The 22961-nt window shown below is 35.1% G+C and overlaps 1 protein-coding gene across 3 annotated transcripts in view; it reads left to right on the forward strand.

The window, feature by feature from the left end:
* The first annotated feature begins 15530 nt into the window (after positions 1-15530).
* The window catches only part of LOC108840011 (WAT1-related protein At4g01430), an 8014-nt gene continuing 583 nt past the window's right edge, over positions 15531-22961 (forward strand). The window contains exons 1-6 of one of the 3 annotated variants that reach the window (XM_056999264.1): positions 15714-15786; positions 17119-17274; positions 17352-17414; positions 17598-17714; positions 17798-18212; positions 22614-22765. In XM_056999264.1, the coding sequence (XP_056855244.1) occupies positions 17273-17274; positions 17352-17414; positions 17598-17714; positions 17798-18212; positions 22614-22765 (749 nt within the window). In that variant the 5' untranslated portion in view covers positions 15714-15786; positions 17119-17272. Of the gene's footprint in view, positions 15787-16808; positions 17275-17351; positions 17415-17597; positions 17715-17797; positions 18213-22613; positions 22766-22961 lie in introns of those variants that run through there. The other 2 variants (XM_056999256.1, XM_056999259.1) reach the window with 2 other exon arrangements.

Genomic DNA, 22961 nt, shown 5'->3' on the forward strand with positions numbered 1-22961 from the left:
ATCACTCTCTAGTAAAAGGGGCATAACTTCTGCTATATGATGCTGATTGACCTCAGACCAGTGGCATTGGAAAGCTAACGCAAAGCTCTATCTTGTGTCAAAATATGGGCTAAATCCAACGGTGGAAAAGTCTCCATCGATAGCTAAACATCTGATACGTCTTTGCAGTTCTGCACTGCGAAAGACTCCAAAAGGCACCAAAATCACCATATATCTCCAAATCGTCCCTGAACCTGTAAATACCCTAAATAGACTCCAATAAATAGTAAATAATATCTATAATACTTATATACCAGGGGTAAAAATGGGTAAAATCCATGGTATATCAACTCCCCCAGACTTATCCTTTTGCTTGTCCTCAAGCAAAACCAACAGACAGTCTCTCTGAAAGAGGTTTGAAAACAGCAGGGACTCAAAGAATTTTAAAACTCAGTTCATCATCTCTCTAGTAGTGCAAACCAAATCATTAAACATCATAACCTCAGAAGCATATTATACAATATCCTAGTATAGCAACCAAATTCCACTAGTTCCACAACCTAACAGATCCTGTCTGACAATCCCCTCTACTAACCTCATTTCTTGCATAAAAATAAAAGTGTAGGCTTTACCTTGGGAGTATCGATCAAAGGACACATGGATTCAACTCAAACAAGTTTCTGAACACACAGGTAGTCTTCTCTGATTCCTTTCTCCCCTCATCTCTCTTCTCTGAATCTCTTATTAGTTTCAATATCAACAGGTTTCGATGCCAACACAGATCATCTAGTCTATCTCATTGACATTGCATTTGTAACTCATACATTTTGACAAAGTGTAGCGAATAATGGGGTCACAGGTAATTTACCTATCCCTCGTTTCCACAATGTGTGATCATCCTTGAGATTTAGAATAATGGGGTCGCAGGTAATTTACCTATCCCTCTGCCTCTCAAGAAATCATATCAATCTTTTATAACTTAAACTTAGATCTCGAGATGTCGAAGAGAGAGAAGGAAGGGAACCAGAAACACACAGACTTTTTACCTTCAAGACTTGTATGAGGATTCCGATCCTATGTATACCAAGCCCCAAGACAAGCAAATCATGTCAAATTAGGTTGGAGGTTAGCTTTGGTTCCTTCAAACAATTTCAGCAAGTGCAAACATAGTTGACAGGTTGATCTACTTTAGTATCTATAGTACTTCTGCAGTCAGTAAGTCTAAGACTGGTCTAAAGAGTGGTTAGATGACAAGTAATAAATCGATTAAGATATATCTCCTTCTTGACTCAATAAAAAAATTTTGAAAACGTTTTAAATAAGACTCATAAAGTAGATAATCGTTAGTAATCCCCCCAGACTTAAATTACACTGTCCCCAGTGTAAAACAGCCGGTGGTAGGGTGAAAATCATAAAACATAAGTACATAATTAACAAGTAATAACGATATACCAGCTCGCTAATGTCGGTGACGATCGACACAATAAAGTGACAATCGATCGTTGTAGATGAAGCGCTGTCGAACGTTATCGATATGGTCTCATCAGTCGATGTGCTGAGCAATCGTTTACCTGAATCCTTTTTTTCTATTTTTTTCACTAACTAAAACACAATATTAGTAGAACCTCCCCCAGACTTAAATAACACTATAATAGTGTGATCAAGTCTGAGATTGGTGAGAAATAAACCATAAGTACTCAATTTAATCAAGTTAAAACGAAATACCTGACCAGAATAGATGTTGATCGATGTAAATGTGTTGTCAACGGTCGTGGCAGATGTAGTTATGTCAATCGATATCGACTTCTTCTCGACGGTCGATATTATGGCAATCGTTTACTTGGGTCCCTATTCTAAATAGCTTATCTAAATTATAATATTAGTGCGACCTCCCCTAGACTTAAACAACACTGTTACCAGTGTTATACAGTCTAAGATTAGTGGAAGAATAAATCATAAGGACAATAATTAACAAGGAAAAACAGTATACCTAACTTTGATGTGAATATTGACCAACATAGTTAAGTGGCGATTGATACTCTTGATCCTCTATCGATCAACACAATTAAGTGGCGATCGATCGATGCTATTAATGCTCTGTCAACCGATGCTGTGCAGTCATAGGTAGATGTTGGTAGATCAAGTTTCTTCCTTGGATGCCTCCTTTTGATTACCTGATATATAAAACACTAAAACAAACAGTAATAGATAAATATAAAACCAAATTTTTTTTTCCGGATGAACAGTGATTCTGCTACAGTAGCGTTGCTACAGTGATTCTGCTACAGTACTATGCTACAGTGTTGATCGATTTGCTTGCTACAGTATCGATCGATGTCCTCGCTACAGTGTCGCTCGACACTGTTGCTACAGTTTCGGCGTACTGTTCATCTCTTTTTTTTTTACCTGCAATAGTTATAAACAAAAATCAGTAGAATATGAAGATAAAACCAAATTTAAAACAAACCTAACAGTGGGTTGCCTCCCACTCAGCGCTTATTTTTAGTCATTAGCTAGACTTTTGGAGGTCTGATTTAATCTGGATGAGGATGTGAACTTGCTCCAAAACAAGTTTATGTGTCTCTCTTCCTCATTTGGTTGATGCAGTTGATGAAAGCTCTTGCAGATGCTTCCCCTTTGTCTCTCAGTTTTGGATCATATAGCACTCTAACATTAGCAAAAGAAGCTGGACCTCCTCTGCGCCGCACTCTACACTCAAGACTTTCCTCCTGACACTGAGAAGGGACCAGTGATAGAAAATATGCATCTATATTCCTTTTCATTTTCTTCTTCCTCTTTCTAGGTCTTCCCCCAGACTTAGACTTTTCAGTGTCGGTCGATTCGTGAGGCTCATTGTCTACCGATCTTGAAAGTTGAATGTCGATCGATGTTGATCTTGATTTTGCAAGCTCGCGATCTGCATATGTTAGAGGTGCTGGATCTTCAAACATCTCTATGTATGAAATCAAATCTTCACTTTTCTTCTTCTCCACAGGATCATAGAAGACATTTTCATCAACATTAGTTAGGCACATCATATTCTTCTTAAGATCACAAACTGCTCCCACTGTAGCCATGAAGGCTCTTCCAAAAAGAAGGGAAGATGTCCTGCCTGATTTGAGCTCCACGACATGAAAATCCACAGGAATAGTGCATTCTCCTATATCCACTTTAATATTCCTGATCATGCCTGCTGAGTTTGCTTTGGAGTTATCAACGAAAGAAAAACTATCTTTTGAAGGTTTCGTCTTTAATCCTAATACTTCAGCAGTGTCTATAGCCATGATGCTCACTGCAGATCCAGTATCACAGAGGGCGTTTGGCAAATCGTGGTTATTTATAGAGCATGGAATCAGAAACTTTCCAGGATCTTGTTCCTTCTTTAGAGTCCTCTTAGGCTTACGGCAGACCTTGTTGAATAATATTTCCATGTCCTTTTCTGTCTCTCTGCTCTCTCTGAAGAAATTACCAAGTCTGTACTTATAATAGGCTTCCTCAAAAGTCATATCCTTAGGAACTCTCTTCACCCTCTTATGAAATCCATCAAGTTCAGCTTTTTAGCTTCTCTCCTTAGGTGTTTGGGAACATAGAGTTTCTTAGCTTTCGACCTCATCCCAATCTGAATCACTTCTTTTGTTGCCTGCCGTTCAATGACAGGTTCATGTCTGTCCATTTGGTGTAGATCGATACCAGGTGGAAGTCGTCGATCGATACTATTAATGAAAGAAGTTCCAACTATAGTCAATTGCTTTTGGTCTGGTGCATCTGCAGGTTGCTGTCTGGTCTTCTCCATTTTTTTTAAGCAAACTGGCGTCTGAGATGGGTTGCGAGTTGCATTCAAACCGTGGGCAGAAGGGTCTGATAAACACACTAGATTTGTAGTGAGCCGCTGTCGATCGATACTTTCCCGTGGAGGTCGATCGATTCCGTTTTGTTTGTGTTGCTCGACGTCATATGTTTCAGCATGGTACGGGATGGGAGGATGTGAGTGTTGAGCAACGAAATCTGAGTGGCTCTGGATTTGAACAGTACAGCATGTCCCTAAAAGTGATGTCGATCGATGTTCAGCTGATGGTGTAGATCGACACAAGTACGAGCTACCAATGGACATGCAACTTTCGACTAAAAAGACTTCTTCTTCCAACTTCTCATGTTTGATTACTTCCCCAAAGTAGTTATCCCATCTGCAATCGACCTGCTGCTCTTTCCAGTCGGGATGAATAGTGTCACGATGAACAGTATCCCGATGAACAGTTTATGGGTGAACAGTGTCGCGATGAACAGTATTTCGGTGAACAGTGCCGTGATGAACAGTGTCGACCGATACGAGATGAACAGTGTCGATCGATATCGGATTAACAGTATCGATCGATGCGGGATGAACAGTACCTTGATGAACAGTACTCGGATGAACAGTACCGGAGTGAACAGTGTCGTTCCTTTGAAGAATTTTTTTATTTTTCAGAGTTTTTCAATCTGAGAAACTTGGGTGCACAACATCTTGAAACAGGTATCGATGATGTCTATCATTCCATTCACCTCTTTGCAGAGAGAATCCAAATGCAGATTAAACTCCTCAGTGATCTCCTGCTGTTCTTTCAAGCGCTCCTCTAGCATAAATTCCATCTCTTCTAAATTGTACTGATCCTCATCCTGGTATATAGCATGCTCCACAAATGAGACTTCATGTACAGAACCAGTCTCAGCCTCAATGATCTTGTTGTCATCCTTTATAGCTGATTTTATCCTGTGCATATCTAGATTTTTGGCACTGGTGCTGGACGCCAGGCTCTCAATCAGTCTCTTAGCTTCCTCTGGGGTCCTTGTTCTAAAGTTCTCCTCGCTTGCAGTGTCCAGCATTACATGATATTGCACATCAATACCATTGCAGAACTTCATCAACAGCTGAACCTCCGTAAAACCATGATGTGGACAGTCCCTTTGGTAGCTCCTAAACCTCTCCCAAGAGCTTTTGAAGCCTTCTGTAGGTCCCTGAGAGAATGTCCAAATTTTATCTCTTATTTCTTCAGTCCGTGATTCATCAAAGAATTTACACAGGAATGCATTTTGGATGTCGGGCCAGGATATGTAAGAGATCCTAGTGGTAGCTGCTTAAGCCAATGCAAAGCTTCTTCAACAAGTGAGTATTTGAAGAGCTTGCAAAGCAAGTAGTCCTCAGGGACTTCATCCATACAGATAAGAGAAATAAGATCCTCGAACCTTTCTAGATGATCCATAGGATGCTCGTGAGATAATCCAGAGTAAGGTATATGTGCCACGAGCTTGTAGTACTTTGGATTCAGCTCGAAATTCTGTGTCTGGATATCTGGTAGACGAATTGCTGATCTGTTGACATAGTATTCCTCTGGACGGTTGTAGTCAGCCAGTGTCCTTTGTCGAGCATTCTCATCTACAGGTATAGCAGCTCTTGTAGCATCAATATCGGAGTCAGGGATTACAGTCCCCTGAGCATCAAGTCTCTGACCTGCTGCATTACGCAGATGACCATCTTGGTCATGCAGGTCTCCATTCTCATCCCTTTGTAGCACAAGTATCTCGCTCATGGTTGCTCGCAGATTGGTATCGACCGATGTTGCAGATGATGTGTCGATCGATTCTCTTTCACAAGTGTCGATCGATGCTGCGAGTTTCTCTTTGCGGATAGAGCGTTCCAAACGTGATGGGTCTGAGAAGAAAAGCAATTATCCCTTGCTGATTCTGGTACTAATTGGCATGTACCTGAAAAACAAGAAATTTTTTTCGTAAGTAACTTAAAACAGTAAATAAAACCTAGAATAAACCTATTAATCAAGTCTAATGGTGAATCCTTGCTCCCCGGCAACGGCGCCAAATTTGATACCACTCAAATTACCCTAACAAGTGATCTTACTCTCTCAAATAAGAGGTTCGATTGTAGTACTTAGGGATCGAATCCACAGAGAGCTAGGGTGCACACTAAACTATATATATTAAGATTTAACTAGGCAAACATTTATAAAGCAGTAAATATGAATGTAATGAAAGCAAAGTGAACAAGGCAGTTGTTCTTATGTAACCAAGAGTTGTTTGATGGAAGGATGGTAGCTAAATCTAGGGTTTCTATTCAGGTTGGGATTATAATGAATATAAATACTAAAATATGATATTATAGAACTCAACTATAAGAATAACATATCAACTCTCGTTGCATAGGTTATCTATTACTAGATCTAATGATCTCACCTATCGGGATGATCAATTAGAAAGTGTCGATCGATGACTCTATAAGAGTATCGATTGATACACCTTTCGCTCCGTCGATCGATTATTCAAAAGGGATAACGATCGATGCGCTTCTAGTAGGCTTAATGCGCGGGTTGAATATATGTTCGCTAGGGTTTCTAAACCAGCTCTCGATGTTATCTAGCAATCCTAGCTCAGAGAAGACAAGTCAGATAAGAGACCAAGCTCTCGCTTGTGCCTAATGATTCTAAGATCAAGTTCAGGTTAATTACTCAAGAACAAGCATTAAGGACAGTCTCAATGATTAATACCACAACTTAGCAATTCTATATTTGAGGCTAATCCCTTATAACCTATCTGAACCCTAAACCTAACAGGTGGATCTAATCAGACATGATAGTTGTCACAGAAATCATAGATGAGTAGATGAAATTGCAATAGAATAAATATAAAAACCAAAGGAGTTCCAAGAGGACTCTGAAAGAGTTCCTCTCTTCTCTCTTCAACTAAGAACAATGAATCAAAAGAAAGCGTAGAAAGCGTAGCCGTCAACAATGGCTTAGAAATAACATAAATAGGGTTCCTGGTCGTCAAGGGTATTTTGGTAACTTTGTGGTGACTCCTGGGCTTCAGCCGATCATGAAATATAATCAGCCCACGTTATGATGTCCCTGTCGATCGACATGCAGTGTGCTGCATCGATCTACATACAATCCTCTTCTCGACAGCTTCTTCTCGCGAGGCAGACTGATCACTCTTCAGTAAAACGAGCATAACTTCTGCTATTTGATGCGGATTGACCTCAGACCGGTGGCATTGGAAAGCTAACTCAAAGCTCTATCTTGTGTCAAAAGATGGGCTAAATCCAACGATGGAAAAGTCTCCATCGATAGCTAAACATCTTAAACGTCTGTGCAGTTCTGCACTGCGAAAGACTCCAAAAAGCACCAAAATCACCATATATCTCCAAATCGTCCAGGAACCTGTAAATACTCTAAATAGACTCTAATACATAGTAAATAGTATCTATAATACTTATATACCATGGGTAAAAATGGGTAAAATCCATGGTATATCATTAAGCTCCATGTATTTTAACTGATCTTTGCAAACTAGTGTACATGTAAATCTTTTTTAGGCGGTATAAATGTGGACATTCAAATATAATGTACATATGAATTGTTGTATATGTAAGTCGTTGTACGCGTGGATAGTGAAATTGTGTGTACAACATATCATGTACAATATGTTATTTAAATGTTTACTTTAATGATTGACATTTTTCGTAATTTTATCTTCATCTTCCTAAAATCAATTAGAGTTTTCTGCAGTTTCTCTCTATGGCCGCCAGCCATTATTTCTACCATATTCATCAATTTTTTTTTTCATTTTTTCTTACTTACTATACCTTCAAACTTGTAGAAATTTTGTTTGAAACCCAATTCAAGTTTTAAAACCCCAAAAGCTAACTTTTTAATTTTCTGATGTAATGGCTGAATTGGACCAAAATACAACAGTCAACAACCAACACAACAACTCCAGATGGCCACGGCGGTGGAGATGAACGCACCGGAGTGATGCGAAGGTGATTCTTCGATGACGACCAAGGCAGCAACAAGGAAATCTTGAGTTCAATTTCTGCATTTCAAGTTTTTCAGTTAAAGTGGTGGTGTAAGAACAAGATAACATAGTGTTTTGGTGCTCACTAAATAATCTCAATTTAATTGCTAATGAAAGAAATTGCAAAATAAAATTTGTAAAAAGTGAAAAGAGGAAGGAAAGATGGATCCTATTAATTGATACTTTAGTTAGGTTTTGGTTAGAACATAATGAAATTAGTTTAAAAAAAGTATCTTAGGAGTAAAGTGACTTATTGTGTCATAAAAACTTAAAAAGTGACTAATCGCTAGGCACTACACATTATTAATTAGACTATTTTTTTCAGTTCTACGCATTTCACGTCCATTATGCGTTCCAACATAGAATACAATTGGATTTGTCTAATCCGCCATGGTCACCTACCATTTCACGCTTAATCGGCCGATTAATTGGTTAGGGGTCGAATTGTAACATGGTTAATATAACTAATACTAAATGTATAAAACTTTGTTTTTATAAAATAAAAAATCTTAAATTATGTGCTCGTTTTTTTTTTGTTCAAAATAACTTAAACAAATAATAAAGAAAACGGGATTAAAAAAAAAAGAAAAGAAAAGAAAACGGGATTAGGTTAGGTTATGTAAAGTAGATGACACGAACAAATAGTGAGAAGGAAAGTGCGTGTCTCGCATTTACGCATGATGCGGAAATTTTATTTGATTCTTCTTTTCAATTAGATAAATCGTATATTTAAGTGTCCAACTCCCAGATTAATCAAGTAGTTTCTGTTTTTTAAAAAAAAAATATTCTAGTATTAATCAACCCGAAAATACGGAAATCAGATACGGTTACAAGCTCGTTTTGAACAAAAGCAACAAAGTCTAAATATTACAACGCTAACTTCGCCCGTCCACTAAACGCGGCACATTCCGCTAGTTTGTTTTTCGAAAATTCTGATATCGGTCGCTATTCTCAACCTTTGACATGGCTCTCGGAAAAGTGAGGTTTTCCTTGTTGCCTTGGATGCCGGGAGTTCCCATGACGTCTTCGGAGTAGCTAGTTCCCGATGAACTCCACGAAACTTATAACATTCTCTGTCTATGGAACGCATGACGACCATAGAGGATAAATCCAAATACTTACCACAAAGCTTTGCATTGCCACCAAAGTCGGTATGTATGTCACGCCACCTACGTGTGAATCCCATCCCAAACAAGCAAGAGCTCACTATCGCCGTCTATCAACCTGCACAAAAATAGGACTGGAAGCTCTGCCACTCCCTTCCTAACATGTCTCAGCACTTATATGGCAAGTCAATCGCACCACCACACAAGCTCCTCAAGCTAATGCGGTCCTGGGAAGTGGATTAGACCAAAAGGAGACACCGAGGCGGGAATGACAACCCGAGCACCGCCTCGCCTTTTGTTACCTTTGAGAACCAAAGGGCAATAACCATAATGAGAGGACTCAAGTCCGGTGTTAATGGAGCGGGGTCAAACGCTGAACGTATGAGAAACCAAACGATTGGCATCATCCAAAGCAAGGCAAAGCTAGAACATAAGCCTTGTAAAAGAATTCTGAAGTGAAGTGGCTGAGTATATCGTTTACAAGCGGCCATAGACGACCAACTTGCTCCAAACAACATAATCAAAACACACAGGCCGAACTGGAGCGTATCACCATCACCTACTGCATGCATCGGCCCCAAGACCTGCCTCCGGTCTGAAGAAGCACCGGAGTTCACCTGAATGTGGGAAGAAAGAGCAGGACCACGTCGATGCTGGAGACACCCTAAGAACCAACCACTATAGTCGAAAGGAAACACCTATGAAATGCCGTACTAAACGGAGACTCAAAGGAACGCCTACCAGAAACCAACCACCATGACAGAGACAACCGGGAGAGATCAAAAGGTAAAATCGATCTACTCCAACGAAGTCCTAAAATCCGACCAATCGACGTGAAAACAATCTCGTAGCCTCGCCGTGGAACCACCAGAAGCAGCGGCGACCCCCGATTTGTAAAACTCGCGCACGTCTTCTCACCGGAGCATAACCCAACCGCAGAACCACGAGCATATTGGGTAGAGAACAGATCCGACAACCAGAAAAGAGCAAAGGAGAAGTTAAGGGAGAAAGACCCTCCGATGGCCGCACGCACGCGAACGCGCCGGAGACAGTCAAAACGTTCTTCTGTGGTCGAGAGCGAAGAAAAAAAATATAACAACTTAATTATATCAGAAAAAGCAGTAGTTTCTGTTTTCATTTCTAGATTTTTCTACTTTAAGTTACTATTAGATATAATGTGAAATAAGGTGAATATGATGAAAACGTACTGAGTTGTTATTGACATTAACATAGAGTATATATACATCAAGGTAGTTGCCCCCATACTTATCGTATCTACTTACATATATCTCTAAGATATTTGTACTTATCTATAAGATAACTACAACACAACTTTATCATTATCTAATACTCCCTGTCAAATTGGAAGTGTGACGATTTCGAACACCCAACTTGAACAGCAAATACTCAAACTGCTCTTTGCCCAATGCCTTGGTTAACACGTCTGATAGCTGCTCGTTAGTACGCACATGAACCGTTTGAATCAGGCCTGCTTTGATGGCATCTCTGACACGATGACAATCTGATTCTATGTGCTTCGTACGCTCATGAAACACAGGGTTTGCTGCTATATAAATAGCTGATTTGCTATCACAGTACATCTTCACTGGACCTGTTTGTTGTATTCCCAAGTCTTTAGCCAAATGCACCAGCCACTTAATCTCTCTAGCCGCCTCAGACATCGACCTATACTCAGCCTCTGCTGAAGAATGAGACACCACATCTTGCTTCTGAGTCTTCCAAGAGATAGGAGAGTCCCCGACCAGAGTAACAAAAGAACTTACTGACCTCCGACTGATAGGACAAGAGTTCCAATCTGCATCACAATATATTGACAGACTGAAATCAGTACTCGAACTCAACAAAATACCTCGGCCCAGTGTGCCCTTCAAGTATCGAACAACCCTCAACGCTGCTTGCCACTGATTTTCTCTTGGCTTTTGCATAAACTGAGCAAGAATATGAACTGAATAAATGATATCTGGTCGAATCACAGACAAGTAGATCAAGTGACCAACCAATCTTCTATACTTAGTAGCATCAGTAAGGGAGTTGCTCTTGTCTCTGCCCAGCTGATGCCTTTGTTCCATAGGCGTTGCATATGGCTTTGCACCATTAGTCCAGTATCTTCAACAATGTCAAGAGCATATTTTCTCTGAGACAGCAGAAACCCTTCTTCACCTCTTCCAACCTCAATACCCAAGAAATACTTCAACTTTCCAAGATCTTTCATGTGAAAACACCTTCCCAAAAACTCTTGAACTTGGTTAAGAACTCCATGTCATTTCCACACACAATAAGATCATCCACATAGATCAACACCTTCAATTCCAAGCCGTTTTTCTCATAAGTGAACAGAGAATAATCCGAATATGAGTTGTGAAATCCATATCTCGTAAGTGCATCTGTCAACTTTGCAAACCAACACCTAGGTGCTTGTTTTAGTCCATAAATAGCTTTGTGCAGTCTGCACACCTTGTTTGGATCCTCTGAATGAAAACCTTGCGGAAGCTTCATGTATACTTCTTCATGCAACTCTCCATGAAGAAAAGCATTATGTACATCCATTTGATGCACTATCCAACCCTTTCCAGCTATCACTCGCAAAAGACCTCCAACTGTAGTCATCTTTGCAACTGGTGCAAAAGTTTCATCAAAATCTTCACCTTCTACTTGACGATTTCCTAACGCCACAAGTCTTGATTTTGGCCTCTCCACTGTCCCGTCTGCATTATACTTGTACTTATAAAGCCACATATTTCCAATTGCAGTCTTCCCGGGTGGCATCCACTATACTGAATGTCTTATTAACCTCGAACGCATGTATTTCTTTCTTCATAGAATTTCTCCAAATCTCATACTTTACAGCCTCTTTAAAGCTTTTAGGCTCAACTCCGGCAGTTACTGCTGCTAAAAACGCCTGATGTTCTGCTGAAAAATGAGCATCAGTGATCAAATTCTCAATGGGATATGGTGTGCTATTACCTGGCACCGTTGTAGACTCTGATGGAGGCGCGATGAGTGTGTGATGGGGGTCGCAACGAGCATTGTACAGCTTGTAGTCTCTTAACTTAGCAGGAACAAACTTCTCACGGTGTCCTCTTCCTAACTCTTCTGTAGTCGAGGATGTAGTCTTGTTACTCTGTTCTGCTTGCTGATTATTCTGTTCTTCAGGCACCGAAGTTTCACTCTCTGCAGGTGCCTCTGGTATTTTTTCAGCAATTGTATCAGACACCAAGGATACCGTAGTCTGATCTGCAGCAACATTCCCTCTGCACTCAACAGCCGGCTCAATACGATTGCTTGGAACAGGGTCCACAGTAGGCTCCAAACTCCCCCTGTTCTCATCGATTTTCTCAGAGTCAAGAAGCCAATCTCCATCACAAGTCTCAACATTACCAGTGATTGTCTTCTGTACACTGTCTTGTTTTGCTAGAGGAAACACGTTTTCCTGAAACACCACGTCACATGAGACTAAGAACTCATTCCTATCCAAGTCATACACTCTCCAACCTTTCTTGCCAAATGGGTAACCGAAAAATATGCAGTGCCTACTTCTCTCCCCGAATTTGTCCTTGTCTCGTGCCCTGCGATGCACGTAACAAGACGAGCCAAAGACTCTAAGATGCTGATATGAAGGTTTCTGTTCAAACAAAACCTCATGAGGCGAGAGACCCTTCAATAATGGCGTTGGAGTCAAATTGATCAAATGAGTAGCTGTAGAGATCGTTTCACCCCAGAATTTGATCAGTAATTTTGCTTGAATTAACAATGCACGTGCAACATTTAAAATGTGTCTGTGTTTCCTCTCCACTCTCCCATTCTGTTGAGGTGTTGCAACACAGGAAGTTTGATAAATAATTCCTTTCTCACCAAAGTACGATCTTAGACATGTGAACTCAGTCCCATTGTCACTTCTGACTATCTTGACTGATTTGTTGAACTGTTTTTCGGCATATGCACAAAAGTTTCTCAACACTGTCTTGACTTCGGACTTTGCAAGCAGTAAATAAGTCCATAGTGCACGCGAATAGTCATCCAATATGGTCAGAAAATACACTGAACCATTCGAAGAAGGCACTCTGTATGGGCCCCAAACATCAACATGTATTAAACCAAAACAAACTTCTGTTTTATTCAAACTCTCAGAAAAAGAATATCTTGTTTGCTTAGCTCTAAAACACACGTCACATTGACTAGAGCTAGCTTTATTTAAAACACCAGAACACATAGGTAAAGATGAAAGCACAGAAAACGCTGGATGCCCCAGTCTACGATGCCACAAATCTTGATCGAGATTCCCATCTGTTTTGTTGACTCGTGCGACCTGAACATCCTTAAAATAGTACACCCCATCATGCTCCTCACCGGCTCCAATCATAGTCTTCATGAAACGGTCCTGTAACACACAGATAGCACAGTAAACAAGGCAAAACAATTCATGTTCTTCAATAGCTTGGAAACTGAGATTAAAGAACAGTTCAAGTCTGGCACAAAGAGCACGTCTCTCAGTGTCAATCGATCAGACAGAATCATGTCTCCAACACTGGACGACATAGTAATACTACCATCCGCAAATCCCACTCTACACGGAGATGTTGCTGTCATGTTCACCAAAAATGACCGATTACCCGTCATGTGATGAGACGCCCCTGTATCAATAATAACATCACCCAGTAACTCACCAGACAACTTCTCAGACGAGCCACTCTGCTTGCCTTGAATGATCTGAGTTATCGCCCTCAACTGATCAGGAGTGAGGTCTGACACCGTAGAGACATGAGGAGCTGTAGCATGTGCTACATTAGCTGTGTTTCCTCTGCCTCTCCCTTGACCTCTACTGGAACCACGTCCACCGCGATCACGACTTCCTCCTCTTTCAGCAGTCCACTCTGGATATCCTATCAGCTGCCAGCAAGTATTCTTCTCATGGCCAGGCTTACCACAATGTAAACAAACACGATCTCGAGTCCTGTTCCCATTGTAAGCCTCTACTTTAGTTCCTTGATCTTGCGTATCACGACGAGTAGCAGGTGAAGCATTGCTGTTATTTTCTTCTACTTCTCGTCGTGTTGCAAACCCGACAGCTTCTTGTGTTTGCTCTCTGTTTTTGGCTGACTCCAATCTGGCCTCTCCTCGAATCACCTTGGCATAAACCTTTCCAATATCAGGTAACTCGTCGGCCTCAATGATAGAGCTCACTACATTGCCAAATCTGGACTCATCAATCCCCATGATGAACTGATGAACACGCTCATCTGCTCGTTCCTTCTCATATATCGCCGCTGCTGAACAGGTACATGGTGGCGCCGGTCTATAAGTCTGCATCTCTTCCCACTTAGTCTCTAGCTTTCCATAATAGTCAATGACTGACTGACCATTCTGTCGACAAGCCGCAAGTTTCTCCATAAGTTGATGTACACGTACCTTGTTACCAACCGCAAATCGTTGCTTAAGGTTCTCCCACAGCTTATGAGCATCACTAATGAAGGTCACCGTAGACCTTACTCGAGGTTCAATGGAAGTGCGAATCCATCCCACTATCATAGAATTCACACTTAGCCATGATTCTAGATTTGCATCACCTTCTCCAGGCTGAGGCAACGTACCATCAATAAATCCATTCTTCTTCTTTGCTCGTAGAGCGTTCATCATCTCTAACGACCACTCGTTGTAATTCTCCCCTTTTAACTGAACAGAGGTTATCATCGCTCCAGGATTATCTGAAGAGAACAATGAATATGGCGACACAACCATATTGTCACTTGCCTTCGTTACCAACTCTTTCGAAGACATATCACTTGAGCTTGTTTTTGTATCACCCATCTCTTTCGAAAAGAAATTTTAGAACTCTAGATCGTTATTTTTAACCTAGAAGCTCTGATACCATGTGAAATAAGGTGAATATGATGAAAACGTACTGAGTTGTTATTGACATTAACATAAAGTATATATACATCAAAGTAGTTGCCCCCATACTTATCGTATCTACTTACATATATCTCTAAGATATTTGTACTTATCTATAAAATAACTACAACACAACTTTATCATTATCTAATATATAAACGGATTATAAACATTTTAACGTTTCAATTTAACGTAGAAAATTGGTTTAGCCAATTTTAACAATGTTGTTATCATATGAACATATTAGTTGATATTGTATAGTTATGTAGTGGGAAAAATTAATTTATTTTGAAATCATATTTTTGTGTTAGACTGGTGCTTAATTAGATGATCCCTTTTAAAAAACTTTTTGAATGTTTCAAATTTTTATGAAACTAGTACTACTACTCGAAGTTGTCAGTTTTCTGGGGTCTTATATAAACTTCATACATGTACATTAACTGACTGTGAATCGAGATTTGACCTAAAGATGTCTTCGAAAATGATAGTCTACCACCACAGTTAGAAATCTTCGACACATTTTAAAGACCATAGATATATTATTCTATAAAGACTATATAGAGTCATAAATTATTATAATTCATATAAAAAATTATAGTATGAACTACGAAAGTAAACAAGAAAAGTATATCCAATGTGGCAACCACCCACAAACTTTATTACAAATATAAGTAGATAGAGGCGTTGGTTGTTAAACGCAAAGACAATCATTCGATTTTACAGAAATAAAACTAGATAAATCTTTTTAAAAATCAAGAGAGCGAGAGAAGATGAAGGAAGAACAATGGGCACCAGTGATAGTAATGCTAATATCAAGTGTTGCAATGGGTTCAGTGAATGCTCTCGTTAAGAAAGCACTTGATGTTGGCGTTAATCATATGATCTTTGCTGCATATAGAATGGCTATTTCTGCTTTGATATTGGTTCCGTTTTCTTATATTTGGGAGAGGTATGAACGCGTTGATACTTGTGTCTCAAACTCAATCTTCGTTATTTACTAAGTTTTTTAAAAGTAAATTTATTCGTATAGTTTGATTTGATTTCGTGCGTTAAAATTTAAAGTAAAATTTTTTTTTTAAGTTATGCTAATAACAAAATTTAAAATAACAAAAAAATATTAAGTTATGTAAATTTATTCGCTCTTCATGCACCAACTATTGAAATAAATTCAGTTATCAAAGATGAAAATTATTTGATGGTTTATAAGAAACTTATACATATCATATTTTTATGATTTCACATATCAAAGATTCTTTTTTCTTTTGAAAAGGAATTGACTGCCTAAATTAATTTTCTACAAAAAAATAATTTAAAGTTTCGATAAAAAAATTCTTTACTTCTAATTAAATTTAAGATACTCAACTTTCTTTTCTGAAATCCCTAACTTAGAAAAGATCCCAAAATAATGAAACTTGAGATCTGAACACGAAAACTTATTAAAACCAATATACTAACCAGATTTGCGACTAAGGGATCGTCAAAATTTTACATACCTAGGAAACATGTGGACAATATATATATTTTTAGTTTCGTAACACATTAGACACAATCCTGAATGAAAGTACAATTTTAATACATATGTATATATATGTCCTTTATTTTTTATTTTTCACCGGAGGAGAATCTTCATGTCATGTGTCTTTTAACCTACGATCCATACCCATCTCGGTAGCTTTTTAGTTCGTTCGATTTTATTGTTCCTTATCTGCAACCTACTAACCTAGGGGCATATGTTTCCCGGTGTACCGGATCTTGTAAAATCGACGATGCCCTTTCGAGGGATATTTAATATATATATATATATATATATATATATATATATATATATATATATATATAATTTATTAAAAAAGGTCGTAATATTGATATGCTTAATCATATTATATATGTATGTACACTACTCCTTCTATTTTAAAAAGAACCCATTTTAGGAAAAAATTGTTTTAAAAAGATATATAGTTACATTTTTTATATATATTTACATTTTCAGTGTGTTGTTTAATGGTAAATTGTAAACTTACAGAATAAAAATTGTATTTATTAAAATTCTATTGGTTAAATTGTTTGAGAAATATTTAATTACAAAACATATATCTTCTTAAATAGAGGTAGTAAATTTTAATATGTTTAATTGTTTGTAAACTACTCCTATTTTAATACGTTTTTAATACATGTGAAAGTTCTAAAACATAACTCTTCTTAAATAGAGAGGTAGTAAATTTTTTATTGTGACTATATTTTTTTTTGACGACAAACGGTTATTCTATTACTCAAACTTGAGGTGGTCTGGGTAAACAAACCGGAATAGAACAACCAACAAAATGTAACATCCTATGGAAGGATGAATGATCTAGCTGTCTTAGCTAAAAAGTCTGAGATCTGATTACGCGCTCTTGGAATATAAGAAATCTTGAAATCCGGGAAGCACATGAGCAATGTCTCTATCCTCTCTAGACCAATGTGACTATATTTAAGTAACGAAGTTTGCCTAATTTTATGCCTTTTTTGTTATAGGAAAACAAGGCCAATGTTAACGTTCATGCTCTTGTGCGAGCATTTCATCAGCGGATTACTTGGGTTTGTCCCTTTCATTTGTTTGTATTATTGCCTATTTCCTCTACTCTCATGGTTTTATCTACTTTTTAAAAAGAAGATAAAAAAGAAAGGATAAAAGAGTTTTCTAACACGTTATCTATCTCTTAGTACAAGCCCTATACTTTGTTTCCTTTATTTATCATTGCTTTCTAATAAATAACGCAGGGCAAGCTTGATGCAATTTTTCTTTCTGCTTGGACTATCGTACACGTCACCCACTGTTGCGATGGCTCTAAATAGCATGTTACCCGCTATTACCTTTGCCCTGGCTCTTATTTTCAGGTAATGCAACTGATTTAATTATTGTTTAGAACTTCCAAAATCACAAGAATGCCTCCTAATTTTGACTAAAAGAAAAATTGCAGAATAGAGAATGCACAGAAACTGAAGAGCAGAGCAGGCGTGCTCAAGTTAATAGGAACCCTAATTTGCATACTTGGAGCAATGTTCTTAACATTCTATAAAGGTCTTCAAGTATCAAATCCTCATACTCATCCAGAGGCTATTGACAACAATACATTACATAACAATGGTCACGACCAAGCAAAGAAATGGCTTCTAGGCTGTGTTTACTTGTTCACTGGGATAGTGTTATTGTCGCTATGGATGTTGTTTCAAGGGAAATTAAGCATTAAGTATCCGTGTACTAAGTACTCAAGTACTTGCCTCATGTCGGTCTTTGCAGCATTTCAATGTGCCATTTTGAGTCTTTATAAGAGTAGAGAAGTCGAAGATTGGATCATCAAAGACAAACTCGTCATGTTCGTTATCCTTTACGCTGTAAGTTTTTCATCTATCATAATATATGCAAATACATAAAATTGGAATTAAGAAAAAGATATAGAACTTCCCAGCCCTTTATGCAATACATAAAATTGGCATTAAGAAAAGGATTATAAAAACTCTAGTAATCTCAAATGTCTCCTTTATTTACTACGTTTTGTTAAAATCAGTTAAAATAGTTATATTAAAATGTATTTTGAAAATTTCCTAGAAATGAGACTATTAAAATAATCATATTAAAATAAGTGTGGTGGTAGACTATCATTTTCGGTCCATTGAATTTAAAAATATGAATTTTAGTATAATTATATTAACTGAATTTATTTCAATGGACCATGGGCTCACTCTCTGAATTTATTTCAAAATAGAGGCTTTATGATAATTATTTTAACTAAAAGATCCTCGTAGTAATCTCAAATGTCCCCTTTATCAATTGCGAAACCTTTGTTGAGAGCATTTTTAATTAATAGGTAGATCCCCATTAAGAATATTTTATCCCCATTAAGAATATTTTATTTTTACTGATATTATTTACTTATGTAATTAAATCGTAGCTACAAAAAATAATAGACTATAATTACGTAAGTAAATTTTAGTTATTAAAAACAATTCAGTACTATTAAAACAGAAGACATTTTTAAGGTGATCTTCTGTTTCAGCAATATTTACTATTTGCTGCCACTGACTTATTTTTAGACTATGTTTTCATTAAATATTTTGTTTTTTTAAAAATAAATCACAGATAACCATCCCCTAATTTTGTGTAGTATTTTTTCTATTTTAGAATATTAATAAAAACAAGTATATGACATCAGAATTAATTTAGTATTTAACTAAAAAACAAATATTTTCTAAATCTACTCCCAATATAACATTAAACGTGAGTAAACTATATCATACCAAATTGTTTATGAAAATGAGATTGACCTTCATGTATGAACAATGATTTCGTGACAATTTTAGTTGTATAGTTTTACATAAAATCCAGAAAAAGTTTACCCTTTATTACGAATACATATAGGTGTTATATATTTATAGTATTAAATTATTAACTTATAAATGTTGGTGACCACCATATTGTATAGATCTACAAATGTTTATGAAATGTTAGTATCAATATTACATATACACGCATTTAGTTATATTACTTATAAAAAAGTTTTTAAAATATACTAATTTAGATTAATTCAAATTAACAAGCAATATACTTAACTGAAATATAGCAAAAAAATTTTAGATTTGAGAAAACACCGGAAACATTTATAAATTTTAAAATAATATACCCCTTAAATTATGGATTTGGAATATACAGTTTTTTATATTTTGATTGAGATATCTTTGAATATCAAAAAAATATTCGTCATACTGAAAAAAATATTTTAGAAAAATTAAAGAAATTAGAAACTATATCTTCATATATTCAAAAACTAATAAGATAAAACCTATTTAAATAACTCTAACTATATTTACGTAACAATCTCAATATCTCACTGATTTTTAATAAATAATTTGATAAATATTAGTTATATTAAAAAGCCATAATATATAAAGCAACAAATTAAAATTTCTAATACTGTGTAACATCGTATCAAAAATCTATACTGTGAAAGCAGATGACTGTTTATATCTGCTCCTGAAATATCTAAGTAATTGCAAAAATTTCATGTACCTTTTACCCATAATTATTTGCAACCAATCAAAAGTCATTATTTTACAATTACATTAAAAAGTATTTAATATAATTCAGTTCTTACCTTTTTGAAAATTTTGTTTCCTAAATGTTTGAACCATATCTTTCCAAAAAATCTTTCACATTATTAATTATTTGAAATCATTTATTAAATGAAACTTCAAAATAAAATCAAGTTGAAAATCATAATACATGTCTGAATTATTTCAACTCCTTAAAAAATTGTTTCGTTTAAAATAAAAACTAAATCGCATAAACTAAATTTAATAAAATTATAGAAAATGTTTTGAAACGCAAAAATGAAATTTTCAATACAGAGAGTGTTGAAAATATAAAATATTTTATTGAAATTAAAAGAGCAACGTAAAATAAGTTTAACTTCGGGTTAAATAAATAAAATCATATCACGGGTTAGAATTATTTAGAGTCTTCAAAAATTTAGTCATATTTAAAATAACAAAATAGGTCATATAAGTAAATTTAAGATAAATTTCATAAAAAGTTAAAATATATAATTTATCAAAAATGATAATTTATTAAGTAAAATAATTTTTCCAACAAAAAATATATCCGCCCTTAAAAAGGGCGGGTCAAAATCCAGTAAACCATTATTACTGTAATACATGCCAGTATGCCGCCAAAGCTTCTCAAATTTACAGATTTTTTTTTTCATTTGAAACCATCTTTTTGTTTTTCTATCTTTTTCTTTATTACAAATATTGTGAAAGACTAAGAAAATGCTTAGGTTTAAACCTAAAATGTCCTAGTAATTAATAATCTGTGATTTTTTACACTTTTATTTTATATTTTCTCATTATTTTGTATTATATAATACCATATATTTACAAAGAAATTATATTTAATAGAAATTAGGCATATATGAAGGTAAAATTTTATACTACATATAATAAAATAGGTGAATTTATTTTTTAAAATATATAATCATAAAATATACTCTGGACAGAAAAAGACCTTAAAACATAATGTGGGTGTGGATAGGCTATATTTCACTTCTTTAGCTTTGTTTATTTTTAAATCATCAAATCGTAGTAATCATAATCATGTTTTAGATTTAGTTTTAAAGTTAAATCTTACATTAAAACTCTTCTAATTTTACACTACATATTATAAAATAGGTGAATTTATTTTTAAAAATATATAATCATAAAATATACTCTGGACAGAAAAAGACCTTAAAACATAATGTGGGTGTGGATAGGCTATATTTCACTTCTTTAGCTTTGTTTATTTTTAAATAATCAAATCGTAGCAATCATAATCATATTTTAGATTTAGTTTTAAAGTTAAATCTTACATTAAAACTCTTCTAATTTTTACAACCATGATTTAGCTTTATTCTTAAAGTTTCAATTAAAAAAAAAGATTTTTTTTAATGTATGTTAGAGAAAATTCATATAACTTTATTATTTCATCTGTAGCTTCTATAAAATTAAAAATCATGTAGATATCAAATAAATTAGATATTTATAGGTACAGAATTATTAATATTTTTAGGTATTAACTTTTAGTATAATTTTAAAAATTTATAAATAATTTGTTTACTTTTGAATAATATAAATAATAAAATTTTGAAAAACATAAATGTCATTATATGTTACATATAGTAATAGAATATTTTTGATAATATATATTTTATTATTATTAGAAAGTATTTTAATTATAAATAACTATTTTATATATACATCGCGTATTTCACATATTTGGTTTAAAAATATATATAGTTAAAAACTTACAGCTACAACCAAAATAAGTACAAAAAAATATTTGTAAAATAATTACATCAATAAATTTACAGTTATAGCGAGACCACCTCTACCATAAATTTTATAGTTAAATTTCTAAAGTTATAATCTAATCAATCATCCACAATATCGTTTAAGATTGTCGTCACAAATACAAAATTGAAAATTTTAATAACTTTCTTTATAGAGTAATTTTACGATATATTTCTTTTCATCAATTTTCAACATAAGACTAGGTGTTTTCCTGTACCATGTGCAGTAATAAAATTTTAAATTTAAACTATATTTAAAAATAATTTTTATTGTTTAAACCAATATTTTAACATAAATACTAATTATTTAAATATAAAGTAATATTTAAAATAAATAATTTTATTTACTTAAAATTATATTTAAGTTATATTTGAAATCATAATTTAGATAGATTTTCATTTTAAGATATATTAAAATTAAATTTCATAAAATAAAATTGATATAATTTGTTTATAATTATCAAAATATAAAACTAAACACAATTTCTAAAATTTGTAGATATCAAAAAGAAATAAATGATATTACGATTAAAATTTTATTTTTTCAAAAACAAATATTGTATAAAATTTTGAAAATCTTGTTTAATAATAAAAGTTGTATGATTATAAAACACACTTAAATAATATTTTGAAATTTAAAAAACTTATATGTCTATTATCTAATTATTTAGTGAACATATTTGAATATATTTATTTTAATAATGATTTATGAGTTATTACCATATTATCAAAAATTACTGAAATTAAATTAACATTAAATGTAGTATCTCATGTCACATTTAACAATAAAGCATGTCATCAATTATAATATGCTATGTCATATTTTTTGTGAAAATAATTGTAGAAATAACATGTGTGAAATTACTTCACAAATAATGCTTAGGGAATGATTTGATATATGGTTGAGAAACAGGGAATAGTGGGACAAGCGATGTCGACAGTGGTAACGTCATGGTCAATAAAAAGGACGGGAGCAGTATTCGTGTCAACATTTAGTCCCGTTTGCCTTGTGTCTGCTACGTTATGCGATTTCCTCATCTTGCGGTCTCCTTTATACCTCGGCAGGTTTTCATTTGAATCCAAAATCATATCAATTTCATATAGATTGTGACTGTATAATCATTTTAGCACCAATCAGGTAGGGAAGAAATCATTTTTCCCTTTTTACTCTACTCACTATTCAAAGAAAGAGAAATACTGAAATACACACCAACTTTAGTTACTCTCAGTTTTGTTAGAGTAATAAAAATTTTTTTTTTTT

The sequence above is a fragment of the Raphanus sativus genome, chromosome 2 (genome assembly GCF_000801105.2).
Source record: "Raphanus sativus cultivar WK10039 chromosome 2, ASM80110v3, whole genome shotgun sequence".
In the NCBI taxonomy this organism is placed as follows: domain Eukaryota; kingdom Viridiplantae; phylum Streptophyta; class Magnoliopsida; order Brassicales; family Brassicaceae; genus Raphanus; species Raphanus sativus.